Consider the following 25,721-nt stretch of genomic DNA (forward strand, 5'->3'; position numbering starts at 1 on the left):
AAGAGCAAGAGCTTACTTTGCCCAGTTCCCTCAGTCACAGGGGGGGTGGGGTGAGATAGAAAGCACCTTTAAGACCAACAGAGTTTTATTCAAAGTATGAGCTTTTTGCCGAGAGAGAGAGAGAGAGAGAGAGAGAGAGAGAAAGAGAGAGTGAGTGTATGTTTTGTTGGGCTCGTTATGCCAGGGCTCTCTTGGGTACAACTGGGTTCTCCTCCTCTTTTTCACTGTATTCATGCCCTCATGATCCAGTCCTTCTCAGTAGGAAAGCAATATGTGAACTGTTTAGATGAGAAATACCAACAAGCCAGTGAGGTGGATTAGGCTGACAGTGTGTGTCCAGACCAAGTTCACCTCCCAGCACATTTCCTTTGTAGGCTGGGGATTCAAACTTAAACTTCCCAGATAGTAGGCTGGTACTGACCACTATACTTGCTGTCTTTCTATTCTTGCAGTGCCTCATAGGAGTTGTAGTACACTATAGTTTTGTAGACAAACACATACCCCTGAGTCTATGTCAGGATGCCTTCACATGTTCTTGACCAGCACACAAAGCAACTTACATACAAAAGCTTGCAGTGCCCAGCCATTTCATGTTTTCCCTTGGGTCTTAGGCTCAGAGCATTGACCATGAGATTTCTGTAATGAATGTTAATAAATCAAGTAGGTTTGCAACTTACAGATACACACCTGAACAGCATAGTCAAGATTGCTACTGCAGATTGTCTCCAAATTTTGATGCAGTAATTCAGAGCAAGAGGTGTCAGTTATCAGAGATTGTTAAATAAAATATTGCAAGAGTGCTAACGTTTTAAGCATGCTTTAAGTTTTTAAAAAAATCTTTAATTGTGTTTGTGTCCTTTATAAAGTTTATATCTGCGCTACCTGGCATTACATTTAATGACACACATGGCCCGGCCCGACAAGGACTCATTTATGTCAGATCCGGCCCTCCTAACAAAGGAGTTCAACGCTCCTGCTGTAGCATATTTATGTGGTAAAAGATAAGAGAGGGAGCAAGAAGGAAAATCATGGGCCCAGTGAGCTGGGCTGTCAAGAGAGTGAGAAGCAAATGTAGATTCTAGCTGATGAAAAGGCACAACTGGCTTGAAAGTGCAGAACGTTGCGTACCATCCTGAAGATTCTGTTCAGAGGGCAAGCAGCACGCTGCCTTGTGTCTTTCCCGAAATACTAAAGCACGAGAACATCCAATGAAGCTGATGGGCAGTAGATTCAGAACGGACAAAAGGAAATACTACTTTACACAGAGAGTGATTCAGATGTGAGATTCACTGCCAGGGGATTCGATAGGTTCATGGAGGATAAGTCTGTCAGTGGCTATCAGTGATTGAGGGGAACCTCTGCATTCAGAGGCAGTCAACATCTGGATCTCAGTGCCAGGAGGGAACATGAGGGGAAGTCTCAACCTCTGTGTAGTGCTGTCGACCCTCCAGAAGAACTGGCTGGCCACCTTGAGTGAGGATGCTGGACCGGATGGACCACTGCTCTGATCCCACAGGGCTCATCATGTTCTTAGGGGTGTAATGTTTGAAATAATGTCGACTCCACAGCTGATAAGTCAGTGATCCAAGCCAAAAGCTCGTAACTGATGCATGTTGCAGCTGCCACATGATTTGCAGTAAAGGCAAAATGAATATTTCTTGCAGAGATTGCTGCTTTCTAGCCTTCTGCTGGAAAGAAGGTGTACAAAACTATGTAAGGTGTTTGTTGTTCATGCTGCTGAGCAGGAACCAAAGTGCATTTGCATATTCCTGCCACATTGCAGAGAATGACTAGCTACATGTGCCCCAGGGGGTGCTTCTGAACAACAGCCCTCTTCCTCACACACCTTCCTTACTCCCTCCTTCCCCTCCCCATTCTTGGAAAAAAAATGCTGTGTGTGGTATGGGGGGGCTTTTTGTTCAGATGGAGGGAAAAGCTCCCTTTGCCCAAGGAGGCTCTGAGAGCTTTCTGGATTCTGGCCTTCGTTAAAGAGTGCAGTATTGTTAATTTATGCAGCTGATTTGTGTGTTTATGGGCATGCATATTCAGTCTGGATTCCAGAGGTTTGAGAACTATCCCTTTTTCTCCCCCTCTCGCGTAGTGTTACTGCAGCATGGAGCTGATCCAAATATTCGGAACACAGACGGGAAGTCAGCCCTGGATCTTGCAGATCCTTCTGCAAAAGCTGTACTTACAGGTGAGCAGTCCAAAGCTGGGTGGTTCAGCATAGGTAATCAGTCTTTGCAACTCCTCTGTCTGCTTTTTCCAGGGTGAAAATTGCTTAACAAAAAAAGTGCATGGTCTTTGTGGGTATTGATTTTTAAGAGCTGCAGTAACCAAAAGCTAATCCAAGAGCTGATTATTGTGCTTGTTTCCAAGAACTTTGTAGCGTTCTACCATTACCTCGCCGGTAAAATGTTACCAGTTAAATTTTAAGAATGTGTGCACAATCCCATGAGAATAACAGCAAATAAAATTCCCAGCATGAGCCATGCCTGTCACCTTTCTGTATGGTTACCAGAGTGTCGGTTTGTTTACAGCATTTAATTTCCGTACCCTGTCAGTAGTGTTCAAAGTAACTAGCACTCTTTCTTTAGGTCTACAAATAATTAACATCTGAAGTCTGCATGCCATAATATGCTGATTGGTCTGTTGGATTTAATAAGCAATAATCTAGGTGTTTTGAGCTGGAAGGTCCATGTGTATAAAGTGCTGTCAAGTTGCAGGCAACTTATGGCGACCCCATAGTGTTTTCAAAGCATGTGATTAAGCAGAGGTGGTTTGCCATTGCCTGCCTCTCCAGAGTCTGCCTTGGTGGTCTCCCATCCAAGGATTGACCCTGCTTATCTTCTGAGATTGGGCTGTCCTATACTCAGAGGTCATTTCGGGAGGGGGGTGAGGTGCAGGGGGGCAGGGCACATGGCGAAGCCCCGCCCCCTGCTTCCGGCCGCCCCGCTTCCAGCCCTCATTCAGCCAGGAGGAGGCAGGAGAAGAGGGAGGGTAAGTTGCTTCCTCCCCGCCTCTCCCCACCCCTGCCTGCCTGGGGCCAGGGAGGGCCTTGGCGGGGCTTCCTCGCACTCCCGCTGGCCTTGCAGGTCCACCGCCGGGCCCCTGATGTCAGGGGTGTGGCATATGCTAAGGAGTTATGCTAATGAGTTGCCCTAGCTCTTTTTCTACGAAATGACCCCTGCCTATACCATTCCACATCCCCCAAAAAAGATGTCAGTAGGGGTAGAAACTAAAACTTATATTCTCAGATCTTTCTTGACAGCTTCTTCTCTTCGAAGAAATAGAGAACAGGTGACTGATTTGACCACTGTGTGAGATACGATGCTAGACTCAATGCACTGTTGGCCTGATCCAGCAGGGCTCTTCAGCTGTTGAGAAAAACGTATTTGTCATAAACATGGTATGGCTTACCTTTCTTCCTTCACACTTTGTTGCTGTCCTTCACTTGGAAGCAGAAAGCAGGATCTGAAGGATAGAAACGAAGAGAACTTTTCATGTATGTGAGGAATACACAACCGGTTGCCAGCCTTCTTTCTGTGGGAGACTGGGTCTGGAGGCTTTATCACTGATTGCTTCCCCCCTCCTCAAGTATCAAAGATGGTGGGATGCTTCTGGGGATTACGAAGCAAATGTATCATTTAATAACACTGGATACATGTCACTTTCCTTTCTTCCTTGGGGAGTGTTTGCCACTGTATTTGCTGGGAGCTTCTCTGGCCTCAGTTTGCATTTCCGTTGACACACAGTGGGTTGTATTCTACCATTCTGTTCAGTTGAGGGTAGTGCATTCCGATCAGCACAAGGTGCCTTCCCCTGGCAGAGGACTTCCTTGCATCAGCGGAAGGTTCTGTGTGTCGACAGAACATACCACTCTTAGCTGAGCAGGGTGATAGGATGCAACCTCATGTTAGCAGAAATATGCTGAGCACTTTTGAAATGTTCTCTCTCTCCTTTTGCCATCAAGTCAAGCTGACTTCTGGCAACCCCAGTGGGGCTTGAAGGTAAGGGATGTTCAGAGGGTGCTTGCCATCACTTACCTCTGAGTCACAACCCTGGTATTCCTTGGAGGTCTCCCTTCCAAGTACTTGCCAGGGTCTGCCCTCCTTAGCTTCCGAGATCTGACAAAACCTGGCTTGACTGGGATATCCAGGTCAGGGCTGAAATGTTCTCTTGACTGAAGATTTTGCATTTCTCCCCCAGTAGTTTCTTCAAATGGGATGCTTTAACTGCTGTTCTTTTTACAACCCATATTGCCATCAGATCTTTTCTTACACCGATGAGCACATTACTGTTGTAGCACAACTACATCAGGACAAAAATGTGTGTTCCACATAGAAAAAGGGTTTTGATAAATTAAAATCAAAAGAAAGTCAACGAAAACAGTAATATGGTGGTTGGACTCTGAAGTAAGTCACGACCTTGACAGGTAAGGACCATTTCTAAACAACTGGGGTTGTACTTTGGCTAAGTCTTTGCAACCGCCACCCCCAAAAGATAGCTGGTAATGCTTTCCAGAAAACAAAGGCTGAAAGGTTGCAGAACAGGAAAACAAAACAGCATGTCAAAGAACCCTTGGGCAATCTGAATTCAAGTCCCCAGGGGCCCTGACAGTATTTGGGGAAAACGTTGATCTGCTGGCTGTTTTCATGCAAATCTTCAGACAAGTCTTTCCTAGCATTACACAGCCTTAATATTGTGAAGCAAGCAGGGAGCAATCCTAAGCAGTGTTCCCTCTAAGCTGAGTTAGTGTGAGTTAGCTCACAGTTAGTTAGCCTCCGGCTCACACATTTTTGTCTTAGCTCAGGAAGGGTGGCTCCAGAGCAAACTAATTTGTGCAGGAGCCAAATCAGTTGCTCACAACTTTAATGCCAGTAGCTCACAATGTAGAATTTTTGCTCACAAGACTCCACAGCTTAGAGGGAGCATTGATCCTAAGCTGGTCTACTTGAAAGTAAGTTTCAGTTTATTCAGTGGGGCTTGCTCCCAGGAAAGTGTTCTTAGGATTGCAGTCTCAGTGTACCATTGAGCAAACTCCCCATCACTAGCCTTTTGGTGATGCCGTTTTGAGCGCAGTATGAAAGTTAGACCTGTCAATCTGTTTCTTTAAATGGTTTGAATGTCACTTGTCTCTGGAGTGTCAGGCAGGCTTCCATTACGCTTACTTAGATATCAATGTTCTTGCACAGTTATATCCCCTCTTCATTTTTTTCCTGCGGGGAGTGGCCATGCTACCAGGAGAATAGGACACTGTGTTATTTCATGGTGAAAAATTGATGCTCCAGTTTTTAAAAATGTCCTGCATCTCTTCTCAGGAGCAAGAGATGCTACATCTACAAGGGCGGCATCCACACATCTTTGGACTTGGTGCTATTTTTGCATGACAGCAATAGTTCACAACTGGGTTTTCCTATGTGGACTAACCCATCCAGGGAGACAGTGATCGCAAGAGCACAGTTAGAGCAATAGCTAAGGTTGTGTGAACACAGCCCAGATTATAATAAAGGTGGAAGGGAGAGCTGAGTGTCCCCAAACAAAAGATGCCAGGGGAGAGCGGGAGACGATAGCTCCCCAGCTCTGCCGCAGTGGCTGTGCCTCTGTCTCCACCTTGTGTTAATGCTAAAAAAGCAGTCCCTGTGGTACCTCTTAAAGACTGGGTATGACTAGTTTGTTGTGATTTCAGGTGACTTTTTGATTCATGATCAGACTAATGCAGCCAGTCTTCTGTAACTTGGGCTGCTGTGATACATCCTAGTGGGCAAGAGATACACAAAAATGGGGGGAAGGCAGTTTGAATCAGGAAAGATCCTGCACCAATACAAGCAGTTACACCTCCCTGAGGAGGTGATAGATGACTAGTATAGTGATAGATGACTAGAGCATTAGTTTTTGCTGGGTGGGGGGGTCACAAATTGTGCACACTCATAGTCCTGACTCTACTTGCCTTAGCAAAGATGGAAATCGCGGCTAAGTGGAAGGATAGTAGGGATCCCTCTATCTCAGCTTGGCAAAATAGGATATGGGACTGCTTTATAATTGCTAAATTGACTGATAAAATCCTACGAGAAACACATACCACCTATAAATCACGACTGTTTCATACTTGGGCACCAATCCTAGACTACCTGAAGTTGCAAGCTGTGATTCCCGCTACGGCTGATAATTTGGACCTGATAAATCTCTGATTAGCCTTATGTTAGGTCTACAGTCTGTTCTGTGGAGTGTAGTTATAGTAATTTATTCAGTTAGATCCTTGTTGTTTTATAAAGTAGCTTATATGAACCTTTTTTTAATTATGGGGGGGTGAGGGGAACCCGGGGGATTATTGAAGTTATTTTTAATGTAAATTTTGTCATATTTTTAAATAATTAAAAAAAAAAACTTAAAAGAAAAAAACAAAACAAATTGTGCACACTCCATGGTTCAGAAAGAGGGAGTCGTCCGCATGGCAGATATAGTGTCCTCTGGAGAAGGGGTTCTTGGAACACAGCTGCTCAGAAAATATTTAAGAAAATCTGTGTGTTACTGTTGTTTTCCCTTTAGAAGCGCGCTCTCTCTCTCTCTCTCTCTCTCTCTCTCTCTCTCTCTCTCTCTCTCTCTCTCTCTCATATTGAGATATATAGAGATGTATGTATTTGTATGCTTGATGTTTGCCAGTTTGTGTCTAAGTTATATGTTTTGATTTGCTATGGGTAGTTAACTGCTCCTTTTTTTGTTTGTAAGTACCCAAGGGTACATTTTTATTGGTTTTTTCCCCATTATAAACTACAAACATACATAGCAACAAGACAAACACCTACCTACAACTAACAAACACAAAACATATAGCGAGAGGCTTATATTTCATATTCTATCTTCAATTAACTATTTGTTAATTTTCTATCCCCTTATCTATCTTACTGGCTTTCCCTTTTCTGTGTTCTCAGATTTCATCAAATCAAGTTATTACGCTTCTTGTAGTTACTGTAACTGCTCCTTAATGTGAGCCAAGCTGTTCTCTGAAGTGAGAAGTAATAGCTTACTGTGCTTCAGGACCTCGTAAGGTATAGTCACCACAGGCTTCCTAGTGGTCAGGAGGCCAGTTCCTTAATTTTGTGGTTCCCTGTTGGCTTGGCTGAATTTCAATACAATCATAGAGGCTCGTGTTGTATGGGTGAGTCAGTTTAAAGTACCTCTCTTCGTCAGATCAAGGTCTGCCTAGTCTAGCAGCATGCTTACAGTAGCAGCTCCCCAGAAGGGCCTCTGAAAGCTCACAGGCAGGACAGGAAGGTGACGTTGTCACCTTGTTTGGCTCTCAGCATCCAGTGTTCAGAGGCAAGCTGTAGGTGAACAAGGGGGCGGGTCATGTTAACTTTGAGAACTGAGATATGAGATGAGAGTAACCCACGGACAGGGCTTGGACATAACTGGAGAGGTCAGCCTAGGCCACTCCAATAGGAGCCACGCAACAAAAGAAATGTGCATAGCCTATCGAGCGAGCAGAGGCGTGACCTAACCAGTTCCTGGATGACTTCCCCCCACTGAAGGAGAACTCAGTTCTCGCTTAGTCTTTTTAAAAAGACTAGAAACGAGGCTACCTTAAAAGGTAGAAATGAGTTCCACAATTTGTGTGTGTGTGTGTGTGTGGGGGGAGTTCTTCCTTTGGTCTCCCCTGAGCCCGTTAGGTTTGTTGCATTATCCTGAATCAAAGCACCAAAAGGTGAGATGAGGGCTCTGTACAGGGTTGCCAAGTACTTACCGCGAATCGGCGGGGGACACATGGTTTCTGGCCGGAACATTCCTGCATGTAACACACCCATGCCCCACTATGCTGTCGTCCAGACGTCGATGGTACCATTGAGTTTTCAGCCCCATTGCCAGAGCGTCTACCGGCTACGTGCCCAGCGTGCTGGCGTCATGTCTGGGCAACAGCATAGTGGGGCGCAGGTGTTTTCCGCGCAGGAATGTTCCTGCCAAGAACTATGTGTCCCCCACCAGTTCGCGGTAAGTACTTGGCAGCCCTAGCTCTGTATCATTTGCAACATTAGAAACCTTTATGGTTTCCATTGCTAGTCTTCCCATTCCCTAGGCTACAAAGTCCAGGCTTCTAAAACCCTTCCTTGAGTTAGTCATTCCAGTCTGTTATTGTTATTGGTTGCCTTACACACTGCCCTTTTCACACGATACAATTCTTAAGACAGGGTGACCAGGACTCTGAGTAGCGTTTTAAATGTGGCCGCACCATCGATCAGTGTCACTGCATGATGGTACTTAGTGTTTTCATTTCAGGTCCTCCTGGGATCTCCAGCCTGCTTGGCCCTGCTGCCCACTTGCTGCTAGTGCTTGGCTGTTCATTACTTCTTTCTACCAAAAAGCCTGTCTGAGACTTGACGAAAGAAACCGACTAACCTTTTACACCCACAAGGATTCATGCAATTATATTTCTCCCCTGGTCTTCATTTCAAACTTATCTAAGATACATTATGTTGCCTTTTCTGAAAGCTCAAAGTGGTTTACCAATAAAATCAAGGCAGCAGTATGTAACAACACTTTTAGCACCAGAACGGCCATAAAAACATGCACCAGAGGGATCCTCGTAAGCCATGTTATTGGCAAGAGGCCCTTGTAAGCTGCTCAGGCTTGCACTTTACTGGGCAGCCCTTTCCACAATGAGCCCTCGAACAGGCTGAAACAGTCCTAACTTCTCTCATAAGAACATAAGAAGAGCCTTTGTGGAATCAGACCAGTGGTCCACCTAGTCCAGCATCCTGTTCCACACAGTGGCCAGCCAGTTCCTCTGGAGGGCCAACAACAGGGCCTAGAGGCCAAGGCCTTCCCCTGATGTTGCCTCCTGGCTCTGGGACTCAGAGGCTTAGTGCTCCTGAGCATGGAGGTTTCCTGTAGTCACCGTGGCTAAGCCGCCACTGATAGACCTATCCTCCCCTTCTAAAGCTATCTATTCCTGTGGCCATCACTGCATCCTCTGGCAGCAAATTCCACATGGTAATCCTCCCAGGAAGGAGTGGCATGCAGACCCTGTCAGGTGGGCTGGAGTGATCAACCAGGATTATATGAGCAGCGGCAGTCCTTCAGCTATGTGGGGGCTTTAAAGGTGGAAAGCAGCGTCTTGGCCTGAACCCTGAAAACAGAAACCAGTGCAGTTGTTCTGATACCTTTGTAATATGGCTGTTTCCTTTCAGCCACTTGCAGTTCCAGAGTTGTCTTCAAGGGCAGCTCCACATAAAGCGCATTGTGCTAATCTAGCTGCAAGGTTTACAGTTGCATGGATTAGCATGGCCAGGTCAAGTGTATCCAAGCAGGGGTGCAATTTTTGACTCAAATGTAATTGGGAAAAAGGTGCTGTTGTGTCCAGGTGCATGAATAGCTCTTAACTAAATCTGCCAGTATCAAAGGACCCCCTTTGAAAGCTGATAATGGAATTTCCCCCCATGACATCAGTCTTCCCAGCTGGCACCTCCTCCTCCTTCATTGGATTCAATTTTAGCTTGTTTGACCTTAGTCACTTTATCACAGCATCCATTGATAGCCAGTGGTTGAGACAGCAGCATACTGAAGATACCCAATTCCAGGGCTGTGGGTGATCTGACTAAACCTGCTGATTTCTTCCGGCAGTTTTAACTTCTCTCTCTTAATTCTGTTAGCGTTTGCTAAGTCCTTTGGATTTTTACGTTCTTTAAAATGTAGTTTTATATAATCCTTCCTGTATTTTTCCCCTTGTATATCTTTACTGGATGCTTGGTAAATTCTGTCCACTCTACTCTGAGATAGAGTTGTAAAATTTCCAGAAATTTTGGGACCGTGGGGAATTCCCCCCCCCCTTTGTGTGTGTGGGAGGGGAGACAAATGTTAAGGAACTGTAGTATGCAATATTCATTTATTTCGTTTATAGTCTGCCTTTCTCACTGACACTGAAGGTGAATTAAAAAATTTAAAAAATGAAACGAGGCAGTACAATGCACGCAATATAGGGCTCCCAAATCTCGCCATATCGCGGCGGAGGATCTGCATGTCTTTGCAGAATCCGTGCTGCGGGGACGGCGAGACGCGTTGCACCAGCCGTCGCCAGGACATGACGCTATGCGTCGCTCTGGCAACGGGGCTCCAAACAGCAAAGACACACGATCCCCCGCCACGACTTGGCAACCCTAATGCAATAAGCAATGCAAAAAAGCTGCCGAACATTTCTACAGTCTGACATTTTAGTCCTTTAACATCACATAACTTAATTAACCTTGTACTGTTTGGCATATTTGACATTTATAAGTGTAAGTTGTCAAGAAACTGGCGCCTTTGGGCAATTTTTTTGTTCAGTTCAAACTGACTCAGGTGAGGCCTAGAAAAAATGGAAGTTTCTTTCTCTGGAAACTGAGGTCACGCTGCATGTAGCTTCAGAGACTCAGATAAGGGAGATGGGAGGTGCTGGTCTTACCATTAAGCCAGGCAGTTTAAAGGACACAAGTATCTAGGAGGGTACATTCCATCTCATTAGCACCTGGACGGAGAAGGTGTTTGTTTAATTGGATCTTATGGAGCTGCAGGGCATTTGGTCTAATTGACAAACACATCTGATTGGTTGAATCACCTGGTCAACAACATACCTGATTGATCAGGTTAACTAGATCAAGCTTAACTAGAATGGCCAAGGTGGGTCATTGAGCAGATAGGAAAGATACTTCATTCTAGGTTTGTCCTGTGTCTGGATTATATCTGACTTTGGAGACATGTCTTGATTCTGGGTGGCTCCTACTGACCAGAAACCTTGTCTTGGACTTTGGAACCCTATTGGACTCAGTCTTACAGGTAATATCTGGGTCCTGAACCAATGCTTGTCAGTGTGCTTAGTTTAGACTTCTGGCTTTATTATTTTATCCTCTTTTATTGATTATTCCTGCACAATTTTATAATAAAACACTTATAATTTGTGATATTCTTGAATACAGGAGGTTTCAATTTGAATCCAGTACTTTAGCCCTCATTGGCTACAGCTACCAGACTAATTGTTTTGTAAAACTCATAGTGTCCTACCTTGCAAGGGTGACTTTCTTGATCTTCGTCCCAGGACAGCTAGAGGCTTTTTGTCCCTTGGTCTCTGGCTGTCTGGGTATTAAGAAAGGGGTTGGTGATGGTGCTACCCTGGGGTGTGAGCAATGCTCCCTCTAAGCTATGGAGTCCTGTGAGCAAAAATTCTACTTCGCGAGCTACTGGCATTAAAGTTGTGAGCAAGTGATTTGGCTACTGCATAAATTAGTTTGCTCTGGAGCCATCCCTTCCTGACCTAAGACAAAAATGTTTGAGCTGCAGGCTAAAAAACTGTGAGCTAGCTCACCCTAACTCAGCTTAGAGGGAACACAGGGTGTGAGTTCAACTTTTTTGATTTTGTCTTTCTTGACTTGCCCCTTCAAGGGGTCCCAGCGTTAGGGTGCCTTGACATAAATGCCTTAATTTTCTACGAGCAAAATTGTGAGTATGGTGAATGCTAAAGAAGGAATTGACTACAAACTCCCGTGCTCTGTTACTTTAGCAAATATATCTTAGTTTTGCCTTCTAATGTGCTGAAAAAAAGAAAGTTGAAAATAGAAAACAAAATTTTATAGTAAAGAAAGGAAGTGTGTTACATGAACAAATTAGCAAATATATCTTAGTTTTGCCTTCTGATGTGCTGAAAAAAAAAGTTGAAAATAGAAAACAAAATTTTACAGTAAAGAAAGGAAGCGTGTTACCTGAACAGAAGCAGCTTCATGCAGTCATAACAGGGCTATTACAGCATAACTGAATATAGAGCTAAACTTTAGAGCGTTGAAAACCCTAAACTTTTCTGTATTATACACATTATAGTGTACTCATTGTGGTCCAGCACTTAGTCACATTTAAACAATAAATACTGCTGGAAAATACATTGTATATATCTGTAGCACCCAGTGCAGATTGCCTTATGTCAACCCTTTCATACTATACACGCTGAGTGGATACAACCTTGTCTTAAAGCATTTCACTGATTCCAAAAGGAAGAATATTTCGTAGGAGTTTTTCACTATGCCCTGAAATTTCAAAAAAAAGTCCTCAAGGCAATGAGACAGTCTTTTTAAAAACGCGTCTGTGTTTTTGCTTCCCCCCTCCCCCAGACCTGTACCGCTCTACTCCTGAGGGGCATACTTTTTCATACATCACCATAAGATCTGTGTTTTTGCTTCCCCCCTCCCCCAGGCCTGTACCTCTCTACTCTTGAGGGGCATACATCACCATAACAAAAAAAGCCAATCCTGTCCTAGGAATTCAGAATCTATCTTGTGCCAGAAGGGGTGGGGGTGGGGAAAGCGAGTGTAACAAAACATTAAAGTGAGCCAATTCAGCAAGGAATTTAGGCTTAATTTCATATGGTGATGAGCACTGATAGGGGAAGTTTTGTGGAAGAGGAGTGATTTAAAATAAAGGAAATTGCATTGCATTTGCTTGATCAGGAAATGCACCATGTAATCTTGGTGACAGGAATTTTCCCCCCCAGTGGACTTCTGGCTAGAAGTCTGAGGGGGAAAAGCTTGATCAGGAAATGCACCATGTAATCTGGGTGACAGGAATTTTTCCCCACAGTGGACTTTTGGTTAGAAGTCTGAGGGGGAAAAAAACGTTTTTTGTTCAGGAAGCTTTGGAGGAGGATCTTGTGGTAGCCAACATAGGAGATGAAGACTGGATTTTTGCAGTGTTGTAACAGAGAAGCAGTATGACTTGGTCAGAATATAGGGAGCGAGGACAGAGGAAACTCGGTAAGGTTGGGTAGTATAGAAAAGAAGAGTAGGGGACCAGAAATGGAGCCTTGGTTGTAGTGAAAGAGAATTGTAGAGAACCAAGAACAGGATGTTGAGGGACTACCAAAAAAGGAGGTTTAAGAAAAGCTTTCTGCTTTGGAGGCAGAACCTCAGTAGGAAGAGAATCCTCTGGGGATAGTTGAGGAATCTAAAGGTGTAGAACAAGTCAAGGTGGATAGGGTGACTGGCTATATCAGAGGTACAGAGGGATGAGGGTGAACCTTTGGATTAGTAAGTCTTCGGTAGTTCTGCTACAGGTAGTTTCATCAGAAGCCAGATTGTAAGCTGTCAAAAGGAGTTGAACATTCATCTTCCGACAGGGACAGATTGGGTTGAGGGAGATAATTTGAGAATGGAGAAGTGGTAGTGTGAACATGGTGGTATAAAGCTGGAACAAAGGGATATTGATGTAGTCTGGGGATAATGGTGCCACAGAGGCAAGTTGGTAGGGTCATGGTGGCATGTGGACAGGCTAGACGAAGAGGACAAAAGGGTATCAACTCAGTTGTCTCACTTTAGAAGTCACAAGCAAGGAGGGGCTTATTTTTAGCAGGCAAAACTTGGTTAACTGTTAAGCTTGCATGCTCCCACCTCTTCTTCTCCCTGTGCATCACAACAGAATTGAAGGTGGAAATGTTCAACTGTCTTTTAATTTTGTGGTGTCAGAATGCATCGTATGTAACCAGTGGAGTTTTGTTTCTTTCCCAATAACCGGCATTCTTAACCAGCATGAAATTTTGATTGAAAGTCCCAGTTACTGGGAAAGAAACTGGCCTCCATTTATTAAGGTCATCTGCAGTTGGTCTGTATGACAGGTGGAAGGTAGTTGAAGGCTTCCATGTTTGACTTTGGTGGGCTTACATGAGGAGAGGGAAGGAGCACTTGGCGCTCCATAATTACCTGTTTGTTCCTGTCAAAAACAAATTCTAGCTTGTCTATGGCATCTGAACAAAGCCCAAGAGTATGTTAAGAAACATAATTCCTAAGGTTTCTGGTGCCATTATAATCAAGTGGTGCCATTATACTTAATATGTGTAACAGAAGTCTGTTTCAGTGTATATGAAGAAGTGTGCATGTTGGTCTTAAAGGTGCCACTGGGCTCAAATTTTGTTCTTGTGTGACTTCATTTTGCTCACCAATATTGTGGTGTTCATTTATTTTTACACAATACTTTCTTGGTGACTTAAATGGAAATTGCTTGAGTTGTTTTCAGCCTCATTTCAGCAGTCCAGACTTTTTATAAACCCAAGATATCTTACATGAAGTTGCTGTTAGCTCTCCCCACCCCACCTCCAATCCTGTGTCTCAACACAGGATTACTGGATGAATTGTGACCTGATCAGCCATTAACCTTTGGTTGATAGAAATGCTTCCCAGGACAAAAGATTCATTTGGTGGTTAAAGGAGTAGAGGGCTTTCTTCTTCACCCTCCCAGTTGCATGGCAGATAATCCGCTTCAGACACTTCAGGTCAGTTTGCATGCTGTCTTTTTCCCAGAAGAGGTAAGGCCAACTTCTGCAGGGAGCTCTTCATGTCCCAGATGTTAACTGAAGAGCCAGAACTATCTGAGCCGATTCCAGATGGTCAGAATCTATCATAAATTAGCATCACCTAATATGATGTGCTTCACAGGTGCTCAGATGGTATGAGGGTGTGCAGTCTAATGGAAGAATGGACTTCTTGAAAGTTCCTGATAGGCGACAGATTAGCAGTACACTGTGGGGGTTCTTAAAAAATGCACGTGAAAGCAACGCAATAACACTTACATAAAACACCCCAGGGGACCCATTGCTGCTTTTCCTCATCAGCAAAATGGTGAGCTGGTTTCTTTTCCCACATCTCACACTTGGAAGGGCTGCCTGAGGGCCAAGAAATTCAGTGCAGTGTGTCTGGATATTCTCACATTTCATGGGTGCTTTAAATATTGTATGAGCATATGCTTTACATGTTACAGCCCTTCTTTGATGTACGTGTGGTAGGGGGTTGGGGGGGGCACAGAATCTGGAAGTTGGCCACCAATTTGACATTCTGGTTACAGGGTGGGAAAAGGGTATATAAGATTTATGGTCACCAACCTCCAGGTAGGGTCTGGAATTTTCCCGAAATTACAACTGATATCCAGACTACAGACATCAGCTCCCCAGGAGGAAATGCAGCTCCGACAGGTGGGCCCTGTGATATCACACCACCTGAGCTTCTGTCTCTTCCTGGGTACTGCCCTCAAATCTCCAGGGAGTTATGAAGCTGGAGTTGGGAGCCCTCAGGCAAACTGTGGGCAGTGAATTAAATTGTGAAATACATCAGACTGCCCAGGCAAATTGGGAATGGGAGGTTGTAGGGTGGTGGTGGTGGGGTTTGTGTGAAGGTTATCATGTACAAGGCTCATATACCAAGATCTGTAATGCTAGATGGTCAGTCTCCCTTGTCCTGGTCTCAGTTGAGCACATTTCAACGCTCTGCTCAGTATGGGAAGCTTTGAAAGCTTTGTTAGGAATATATGATGATTATGAGCCGGAGAGCCGCTGCTGATTTGCATGTAATTGCACTAAATTGTAGCAGCTTGCAATTTTTTTTTAACGAGGTGATTGCTGGGACGTGGCTGGTTAGAAGGATTGCCCTCTTTTCTGGTGATACGTGCGTAATTTATCGAAAGCCTAGAAACGACAGTTCTTGGAATGTTTTTGGCGAGGGTCATAAAAATACCAGGTTTACATTAAATGTTTCGAAATGACAGTTTGGATGCCAGCAAATGCACAATGTAAACAGTAGCTGAGACGCTAGGGCTGACCAGATGCGAGTTTATACTGTAATCTGCTAATTTATACTGTAACCCGCTAAAGTAGCAGTGCTCTTGGGAAATGCAAAGCCCCTGGTATTGCTGGCTCTTGATGTTCTCATCTTTATGACCAAATACGATTCATGAGGGGGTTTAGAAATAATTGGGTTTAGGTACACCAAAGGAGTTTTGATTTTTGAATCTGAGGACCCACTTCCATCAAATTTGCAAGCATCTCCTTGGCTGGGAAGTAGTTTTTTTTCCCCCATTTAAACATTTAAACATTTTCTTATTAAAACATTTTCAGAATTGTAACAAGTTTTGGATATGTGTGCAGGCAGATATAAGTGTTGCAGTTTGTGGCACTGATGCTTGACCTGTCCTCTCCTGCCTCACAAGACACAATCATCCTTGTGTCCTGCTTCCTTCATCTGTCTGTTTTTGTTGGACTGTTTTCTGGTTACTGCTTACCTTTCTCTCCAACCCTGCTAATGGCTATAACTCAATCCAAAGCCAGTTATTGGTTAAGCTGCTGTGATGTCATACAATGTTTAAAGGATCCCCTCTCCTTCCAGCCCCTCTCCGTCCAGCCGGCATCATCCTTTTTCCTGTGGTGTTCGGTCTGCCTGCCACACGCCTTGTTTACTCTGTTTCTGTACTGCTTCTCCTCAATAACCAGTGTGGTCGGACCAAGATACGGGAGACCCATTTTGAACCTCCAGTCTGCCAAGGAAGTTCACTGGCTGACCTCGACACAGTCACGCTTTCTCAGCCTAACCTACATCACAGGGTGGTGGTTGTTGGGATAAAGTGAAGGAAGGGGATGATGATGTTGAGAGTGGCTTTGGTTCCGAAGGGTGTGTGTAAAATAAATATCTAAATAATAAAACAAGCAAATTAAACTGACTAGAGACCTTACATGCCCCCGACCCGGATGGCTCAAGCTAGCACAATCTCGTCAGGTCATGGACGCTAAGCAGGACCAACCTTGGTTAGTACCTGGGTGGGAGACCACATGGAAGTCCAGGGTCGTTATGCAGAGGCAGGCAATGCAAATGACCTCTGGTTGTCTCTTGCCCTGAAAACCTGTGTAGGGTCACCATGAGTTGGCTGCAACTTGACGGCATTTTCCACCACCAAAGACCTGATACAGTAAAATATTAACAGAATCAAAACACCATTAAAACTGTTGGGGAGGAGCCCATCTAAACAATACAGCCTTACAGTCCTGTCACCTCTCCCCTTCCTATTCCCAGTATTACTCCTCATTGCTAAGTAAGTGTTTTAGCCCCTCCTCCCAGGAGGGAGAAGTCTTTGGGTGCGTTCAGATGGGGCATTTACAACGGTATAGGTGCCGGTTGGAATCGGTGTACTTACCGGTGAACATCTGCCTTCCGTCCCGAACCGTTGTAAAGAGCTTTAAACCGTTATGTTCTGACATTAGGTCCCCAAGTGGTAGTATCCTGAGTGCAACGGTTGTAACCGCTTTACCCCCCACCCCCAATCGCTCTCCACCATTGTAGAGCCACTTCCGTTCGGAAGCCAGAGGCTTCTGATTTTCGCCCACCATTTTTTTTTGTTAGGTCGGCGATATGCGCTTGGGCAAAGCTTCGCCCCGGCGTTTGTTTAAAAAGAAAAGAAAAGGTCCTTAGTTTAAGGTTTTAGAGGAGTCCGGGACCTCAGGGAGGCCAGTTTGCTCTTTAAACTTTAAAGGTAAGTACTCTCTTCAGGGCATGCTTTTCTGGACGGGGTGTGTTGCGCATGCACAAAAATAGCCATTCTGTGGATGGCTGCCTATGCGCATGCGCAAACTGAGTTTAAAAAAAAAACATGCTGATGCCCGCTGTGTGTGAACGGGCATACAGCGATGGGCTCCACAGACAGGAAGTAAGTGTGATCGCGTTTCAGCCGGCATAAACTGCACCGGTTGGAACCGGTGCAGTTTATGCCGGCTGAAACGCCCCGTCTGAACGCACCCTTTATGTCTTGAAAGACGGTAGGAGGAGTCTGGAAAGAATGGCATTCGTAATTATCCTTGCCCCAAGAAGTACAGTACTGACTGTCCTTGCTCTTTAATAAGAGGCCCTTTTGGTGTGCCCACGCACAGAGACAGCCGTAAATAATATTTCCAAGGTGCCCCTGATATTTGTACGGACTTTAAAGAGTTGGGGCAATTTATTGGGCCCCATATTTTCCATAAATATCTTTTGAAAGAAGCTTACATCATCTTTTAAACCAAAAACCTGAAATAAAAACAGCAGCAACAGCATCCAATTAAAACCAATCATTCCAGCATTAATAGAATAGTACTACGAAGGGAAGATCAGATTAAAAATGTACCCCAGCTGAATAGCAGAAAAGCAAGCAAAGGTAAATCAGGGTAATGTGGCAGCTTAAAAGTCGCAGTAGAAGTCCATGGGGTATCCTCATAGTGCTCCTTTTCAATTGAGACAAGAATGCCACAGGAGCCTCTGGATGGGTGCATGGTGCCATTTTCCCTTGCCCAAGTGTACCTGATTTCCAAATGAGGGGAAAACTGTGCTTGTTGAAATCAGAACCTTTCCTTCTCCAGAACTGGAGGGGGGGGGAGCTACAGTGACGAACGCCTTTTACAATCCCTGTGGCTGCTCAATTTTTACTCTTCCAATTGTTTTTACTTGCAGTTTGGATTACTGAGTACATAGAAAATTGTGTTGTATCCAAGGCTAGTGCAGAGGAGTTATGAAACGTGCAGATACTCTAATTTTACTCCATAGCCTTGGAGCCACAGCAGCAAAGTCCTTGCTTCCTAGAAGTGCTTGCTCCTGTAAGAACCCCCTCACTTCTTTAGATGTAACAGCAAGACACTCCTTAGAATACTATTTCAGGCAGACGCAAGGTTATCATCTACCGAAAGCAGGACCTTTCCTTGGTGGTCTTCCAAATACTTGCCTTCTCTTGGGAGGCAAGTAAAGACTTTTCTGTTCTGTTCTGTATAGCGTTCTGTGCCAGTATTTAATTTTAGAAGGGTGTGTGCTTGTGTAGTTGCTGACCTTATGAGTGATTTTGGTATCTTTTGATAACTGTAGTTAGGTTTTCATTGGGTTTCATGTTTCGAATGTTTGATCCTAATCTGCTACCTGTCTGGGGAGTCGCTTGACTGAAAGGCTGTATAAAAATATGATAGATAAATAAATACCCGTAGGTGCCCCGACAACCACTGCAAGTGCCTGAATGGGTTTTGTCAGTGATCCTCTGTTGAGCTGGCTCCTATGAAAAAGAGCAGTTTGAGGTAGGAAGCAGTGACCCACCTCAGTGTTCAGGTTTTTAAGGAGCTGTTAACTTGTTAAAAATGCTTCAAAAAGGATCAGGGGCAAGAACTTTTTTGTTTTACTATATGAGTGTTCGTGCAGTCCTTAGAAATAAAGTCCAAGGCTATCCTGTAGCTATTTTCTTTTTTCTTTCTTTCTTGCTTGTAGTCAAGTTTAGCCAACTTATGGCAACCCCATAGGGTTTTCAAGCCAAGAGACATTCAGAGATGGTTTGCTGTTGCCTGCCTTTGCATCGCAACCCTGGTATTCGTTGGTGGTCTCCCATCCAAATGCTAACCGGAGCCAACCCTTCTTAGCACCCGAGATCTCATGCGATTGGGCTATCCTGGGCTTTCCAGGGTTGCATGTTTCAGAGTGCCTTTTGAAAAGTAAAGCAGTGAACAGACTTCCCCTTTCTGCATGGCCCATCACTACAGCAAGACACTCCCCCCCGTTACATTAGTGTTAACATGACTGTTGTATGATTAGGTTTAGGGTCACCACTGCAGTGCTACAGAAGGCATGCAGAACTAGCCATATACGCTCTGAGGTCCACAGTCGTGTAGCCGACTTGCTCATCCAGAAGTGCATTTATCAGTAAACTTGGTACATCTCTGCTTAATTCTTCAAAGCTTTGAATATTCAGATAGGCTAATCCTACCATTTTTTAACCACAGCATGCCTTCTTAACTTTGTGCCTTCTTGTATTCTTGAACAAAGTTAGCGTGCACGTTTTAGCCTTGACCCAAACATCAGTGAAGGTAATTGCAAAGTCCGATACAGTGTTACGTGCTGAGACCTTGTTCTGTATGGTGTTGATGCGCTGTGCATCTAAAGCAAGAACGCATGTGACTTTGGTGCCTCTGCTCAGTCAGCTCTGTACAGATAGAACAGAAGGGGCAAAACTTGCAACAAAAGGCTTTAAGATCTCTTTTACCTAGAGAGATCACAGGATGTCTGCTGCTAATGTTGCCATATATTAGGTATAGTTTTGTATGTATACGAATAATCGTTCCTGTTATGTACGTCTACGCAGAAGGCTGTAGATGATGACCAGGTTGTAAGCAAACAGCCAGGCTCAGTCTGTGTACTCATGGCTTTAGATCTGTGATAAGCAACACTGTGACAAACCACCGTGGAATATGAGGGCAAGTTTAGGGGCAGTTGGGGGTCAGGTGTGTGATGTTCTGCTGCTCAGAAGAGAACCATGGAGGTCCTTTGGCGTACCGGAATATCCCACCAATTCTTTTGGGGAAGGGGTGTATAGTTCAGGGGTGATGTTTTGCATACAGAAGGGCTCGCATTCACATCCCTGGCACCTCCACTTATATGATCTTGCATAGAACAGCTGAGCAGAACCCCTTTCTGTAGCCCTGGGGAGGCACTGCCAGTTGGTGTTTGACTAGAAGGGCCAATAGTCAAACATTCTAAGGCTGCCCTCTTGAAGGCCAGTCAGCATTCCTATTTCACAGACATGGAACCAAAGAGAAGAATGACTTGCTGGGCGTTGTACCTCTCTGATTTAATTCTTAATCCACAGTTGAGGTATGTGAGCCCATCTGAGGGGTTTGTGTCCACTTCCCCAGTAGGTTGGGTTTAAATGCACTTGTTGATAGTTTCTAAAGCTTGATAATTCGTGATGGTGCGATGTAGGGTGGAAGGGCAGGATTAAGAGAGCCAAAGTAGCTTCCATTGTGAGGATTACTTGTTAAGTTTAATTCCCTGACTTTATGGCAGTTACACTGAGGTGCACTCAGCATTTTAGAGAAGATGAAATGCAGAATTTTCTACTTTCCGACCATGGTTTTGAAAACCGGAAGGCAAATAGAATAGCTTTTCTCCCCGCCAGGCAAAAAAAAATGCTTCAGGAGTCTAGTGGAATACTTGGCAGTGGGCATAGCTAGAGTCCAAGATGTGAATTTAGTATTTTGCCCGAAGATGCAAGAACAGACAGAACAGCTTTTTAAATGGTAGATTTTAAGTGCAGCATTCAGAATGCTTTTGCCCTTTTCCTTACCTTTTTATACTGATGCATTGCTTTCCTTCGGGCTAGAAAACATAACTCTGGGAAGTCCAGAGGCTTAAGCGGCTGAGATACGTGGCAGTTCCTTTGCAGTGCCCGGCCGCTTGAGTCATGATATCGAGGGAGGGTCTTTTCAAGCTTGTAATGGCTCTAGAGGAAGGTTATTTGCACTTTTTTTTTTTTTAAAGCATCATTGTGCGTCTGCTTTCCGTGCTATGCTGGCATACTGTGATATATTGAATAGGGGAAGTGGGGGGAGGGGGCGTTGCATTCAACTGCCATGCTGTTATCAGAGGGACTGTTTCTGGACACAGGTTCAGCATTCATTGGTTGTCTGAAGAAAGCCATTTCATCCATGGATTGGACAAGACGCTGCGTCAATTTGCTGCCCGTCTCCAAGGCACTGGTGATGCTGCCTTCACAAGCTGGCTAACGTCACAGCTCCATCACCCAGCGGGGTGTGGGCTCTCTCTTTCTCTCATTCCCCCCCCCCCTTTCTCCTGTTCTCGGTTTTAATTCTGTATTTGCTTCCTACTGCATTTCTTAATCTGTCTTCTGCCAAATGCTAACAGCATGATATTTTGCAATCATTTAGGTGAATACAAGAAGGACGAACTCCTGGAAGCCGCGAGGTGAGTGCCGTTCAGAATACAAATTGTTTGTTTTGGAGGCAGGGAGGGAGCCAGTGAGGGGCAAAAAAAGGGGGGGGGTTATGAGCTGTCGCTGTGTCGCTGCCCTATTATGAAATTATGCAGGTAAACAAGCCTTATGGACAGAAATCTCTTTGGGTTTTATCCCCCTGTAGAAAGCAAAACAGTGTCTGCTTGAGATCTTGGCGTATTGGGTTCGTATAATGTGACTGTGGTTGAATATTTTGACAATAATGTGCTCCAAATCCAGTTTATATTTGGGAGGTGGTAATTTTAGGGACAAATAGTGTATTATGATTTCTCTTTATGGCACAGTTGAAGGCTTCTTTTGTCATTATTAAAATGCACCATAGGAAACCCTGAGCAAGAGGTTTGAAGCTGTTAATAATGTCTTGGGGAATGGAGAGAAAAACGTTATTTGGGAAATGCTGCGAGCAGCTATGCATCTAAGTGACACATAGGTCGAATTAAAGCAATGTTGATCTGTAACACAGGTATAAGATGCTTAAAAAGCAAGTTAAAATTAATTCATCCCCCCCTCCCAATTTGAAACACTTACTAGATGATTCTTGAACATGCTGGTAAAGAGAGGCTTTGACGTGGAACTCCATTTCAAATATTTGATAAGAGATTCCCCCCATTTTTTTTTATTCCTCCAACATGCAGGAGTGGTAATGAAGAAAAACTAATGGCTTTGTTGACGCCTTTAAATGTGAACTGCCATGCCAGTGATGGGCGAAAAGTAAGTCTGTACATATTGAACCTATTTGCTGTTTCTTTGTTTTTAAAGCAAACCTTGTGTGTCTGGTCAAATTGAAAGCCCCTTTTTAACCTGCCAGTGATGTGGGCGAGTCGTAATTTGTCTTTTCACCATGACATTAAATGCGTCTGTGTCAGATATTGACAATTTGTGACAGATTGGCAGGAGTGGCGGACCGTGCATTTTGCAATCGTGCCATTTGTTTGAAATGTCAACAGCTGGGTCATGCCTCAGGTCGTTCACCAGTGAAAAAAATAAACTGTATTTTGCATTGTTAAGCTATAAAGCCCCTGGTTCTTCGAGTGTTAGCTATCCCCCCCCCCCCCCCCCCCATTGATTAGTTGGACCAAATTAGGATTCCAAGCCCCTAATGCTTGGCATGTTGCAGCTAATTCTGCATTAACAAGATGACTGTACCAAGTATGCTTTTGACATTTTGTGCTTTCAGTGCTCAGGTGCAGTTTTATGCATTAGTGATAGTGAATGAAATTGAACTATCAGTAAAAAGGAAGGAACGTGTATATCAAGGGGAAGGGTACTGGCTAGGTGTCAATTCTGTACTTGCTTATATGATGTAACAATCCAGCTGATCGTTTAATTTCTTGGTTTATTCTTAACATATTTTAAGTTAGATTGGTATAAGAGACTTTACTCCTCTAAGGCTGACCAGGGCAACATAGCTTAGTAACTTTATCTTTCAGTGGTTAGTGGTTGCCGAAATCTTCATAGCCTAGTTACCTAGCCTTCGTAGCTCGGCTTAAAATATTTGTACTCCAAAGGCTGCAGCTGGGGACAGGTCCCCCAGATGGCGGAGGGAAGGGAGGCTTGGAAGAATTAGGGTAGGTTGTGGCCGCCAGGCGGCCAGTAGGCCATTTAGGTTTCAATCCAGGAAGGATCTGTTCTTTAAACATTTTGTGGATCATCTGGCCATCGCTGAGCACATGAAGTCCCGTTTATTTCATTGGGAATGTTAGGCAAAATGCTTAACTGTCTCACTGAAACCATTAGGAATTATTGCTTAATTTGACTGGATCATAGCATTTCTGTAAACGTGTCAGGTGTGCAGGAATGGAGTGTTTAGGAAACTGTTGCCCCAGGCCCTTGGCTTCTGTGATTTAAATCTCCTGTTAAGTGGTTGAGTAAAGAGAAATCAAATCAGTAAAGCCACACACACATGCACACACAAACAATGGCCATCAGTTGAACTATTTACAATTTGTTGGTCTCCAAGCACTTCTGAATCTCCTTAGAACAGTTGGTTGTGAGGAGTGGAAGGGAAGGCGATTGTAGGCCGCTTTGAGACTTCTTAGGGTATAAAAACCAGCTCTCCTCCTTCCCCTTCGGTGTAAGCAATCTGAGTTTTTAAAAATGTGGTCCAAATTGTATTCTGAGATGTTATCCAACCACTTGTTGGGGGTGAGGCGGGTTGGTGGCAGTTTTGTTTACAAGTTGAACTCTAAACTGAAGTACTGAACTGAAAAGTAGTATATTGTTGTGTAGTTAAATTCCTATAGGCAAGAGGGAATTGGATAAACATATGGAGCAGAGGTCCATCAGTGGCTATTAGCCACAAGGTATAGAGATGAACTCCCCGTCTGGGGCAAGTGATGCACAGTATTGTTGGTGCTTGGGGGGGGGGCAACAGTGGGAGGGCTTCTAGTGTCCTGGCCCCACTGGTGGATCTCCTGATGGCACCTGGTATTTTTGGCCACTGTGTGGCAGAGTGTTCGACTGGATGAGCCATTGGCCTGATCCAACATTGGCTTCTCTTATGTTCTTATGAATACCTGAAGCAGTTTTACAATACTTCAGGAACGGTAGTGCTAATCTTTGGCAATGCTCTTAAGTACATGATAGTTATAAGGGGAAGAGGTTTGGGTAGTGGTTCACAGAACAATTTGTGCTGTTGCATCTCAAGTTTTTTGTAATTTAAGTTTTTGCTCAAATCAGAAAAAGTGTAATATAAATGTATGGTTACAGGCTTGGTGGTCTCAATAAATGTCAGGTTTTGTAGGACAGCCCTGCTAATCAAGAGCATTATCTACCTTAGGGAGTAGATTTTGGGATACCATTAAAAGGCAGCAAATTATTGGCTCTTTGGCTGCTTGATCACCACTAGGGGTGCTGGTTTTTCTTGTGCCATCTCTGTAAGTGTTAAAAACTCTTGCCACAGTTCAGAGCTCTGCAGGCTGTTGTGCTCTCATAGTTTTATTTGTTAATACAATTCCAGTATAGTTTGTTCAGTCACTTAACCATGGTGGGCTTTGAGATTGTGGAAGAAAGGACACTGGCCATAAATTCAGCTTTCTGGAGCAAATTTCTCCCAAGCCATAACAATGGCTTACTTTCTCTTAACATTAATTATGCTTAATGCTACCTAGATTTCAATCCAGGAGATGGAAACCCTGGTTAATAATGAACCCCGGTTAGTGTAAATTATGCTTACCCTGGTTACTGCAGTAAACATTAACTATACATATAGAGAGATGGCACTCTGGAGAAGGTCAGGGATTGGGGGGGGAGTATATGGCCCGTTCCTGTTTCTTAATCAACAATGGTGAGGATTGATGTCTGTACCTACCTGCCTCCCTGGAGCCCCCACATTCACATCAGAGTTTGGGGATCAGAGTATGTAAGTTTTCACTATGAAGAGGCAAGGGTTAATACTGTTACCTCTGTGTGCTGTAACTGGTATTAGTAAAAAAGCCCCCCGTTTTATATGTTTTTGCATATTGGTAAAGGTATTGTGTTGCATCCCTCCCCTACTTCTATGAGTAATGTCTTACATACTTCATTGTGGTTTCTAGAGCCAGGAGATACTCCATGAAGAAATTCAAAATTGCTTCCTGCAGTATTTCCTTCTTTGCAACAACATGCTACTTTACTCAAAAAAGGTTGTGCAGTAAAAGTGTTGTTCCCTGGTGTTCATGGGAAATAGGGGTTGCTGCTTAACCAAGTATGCTGCCGCTGTTGTCATCTCAACAGGCTACAGGTGCCAGACATGGCTGCCACCTGCTTTGCTCTGCTGTCTGCTTATCACTGCTAGGGTGCACTTGGTGGCCAGCAGGAGAAGCAGTGCTAAGTGGGTGGCAGCAGAGTGGGCTGTGAATTGTGGGTATGGCCATCTCCAGCTTTGGGCTGCTGTGTACTTCTGGCTAGCGGGACCCGCCCAGTGGTGGCAAGCAGGCAGCAGCACAGAGCATGGAGGGGCTATGTCTGGGACCCGCCCAGGACTTAACAGCATACTTATCCACTGCCTGCTGGGCACTGCTGAGTGCCAGATAAAAGGGATTTTGCAGTATCTGGTGTATAGTTATAGGAGGCTGTAACTAGGGGTGTGGAAAAAATGATATTTTTCACGTTTGGATATATTGAACCCAAAATATATGGGTATTTCCTGATGTTCCCGCATC

The 25,721-nt window shown here is 44.3% G+C and overlaps 1 protein-coding gene across 1 annotated transcript in view; it reads left to right on the plus strand.

The window, feature by feature from the left end:
• The window catches only part of TNKS (tankyrase, TRF1-interacting ankyrin-related ADP-ribose polymerase), a 131,070-nt gene that overhangs the window by 41,328 nt on the left and 64,021 nt on the right, over positions 1 to 25,721 (plus strand). Inside the window, exons 4-6 of the mRNA XM_015425698.1 lie at positions 2,102 to 2,197; positions 21,494 to 21,530; positions 22,215 to 22,290. Coding sequence (XP_015281184.1) covers positions 2,102 to 2,197; positions 21,494 to 21,530; positions 22,215 to 22,290 — 209 coding nt within the window. The remainder of the gene's footprint in view (positions 1 to 2,101; positions 2,198 to 21,493; positions 21,531 to 22,214; positions 22,291 to 25,721) is intronic.

Source organism: Gekko japonicus, unplaced genomic scaffold (genome assembly GCF_001447785.1).
Source record: "Gekko japonicus isolate JY-2015 unplaced genomic scaffold, Gekko_japonicus_V1.1 scaffold1416, whole genome shotgun sequence".
Taxonomy (NCBI): domain Eukaryota; kingdom Metazoa; phylum Chordata; class Lepidosauria; order Squamata; family Gekkonidae; genus Gekko; species Gekko japonicus.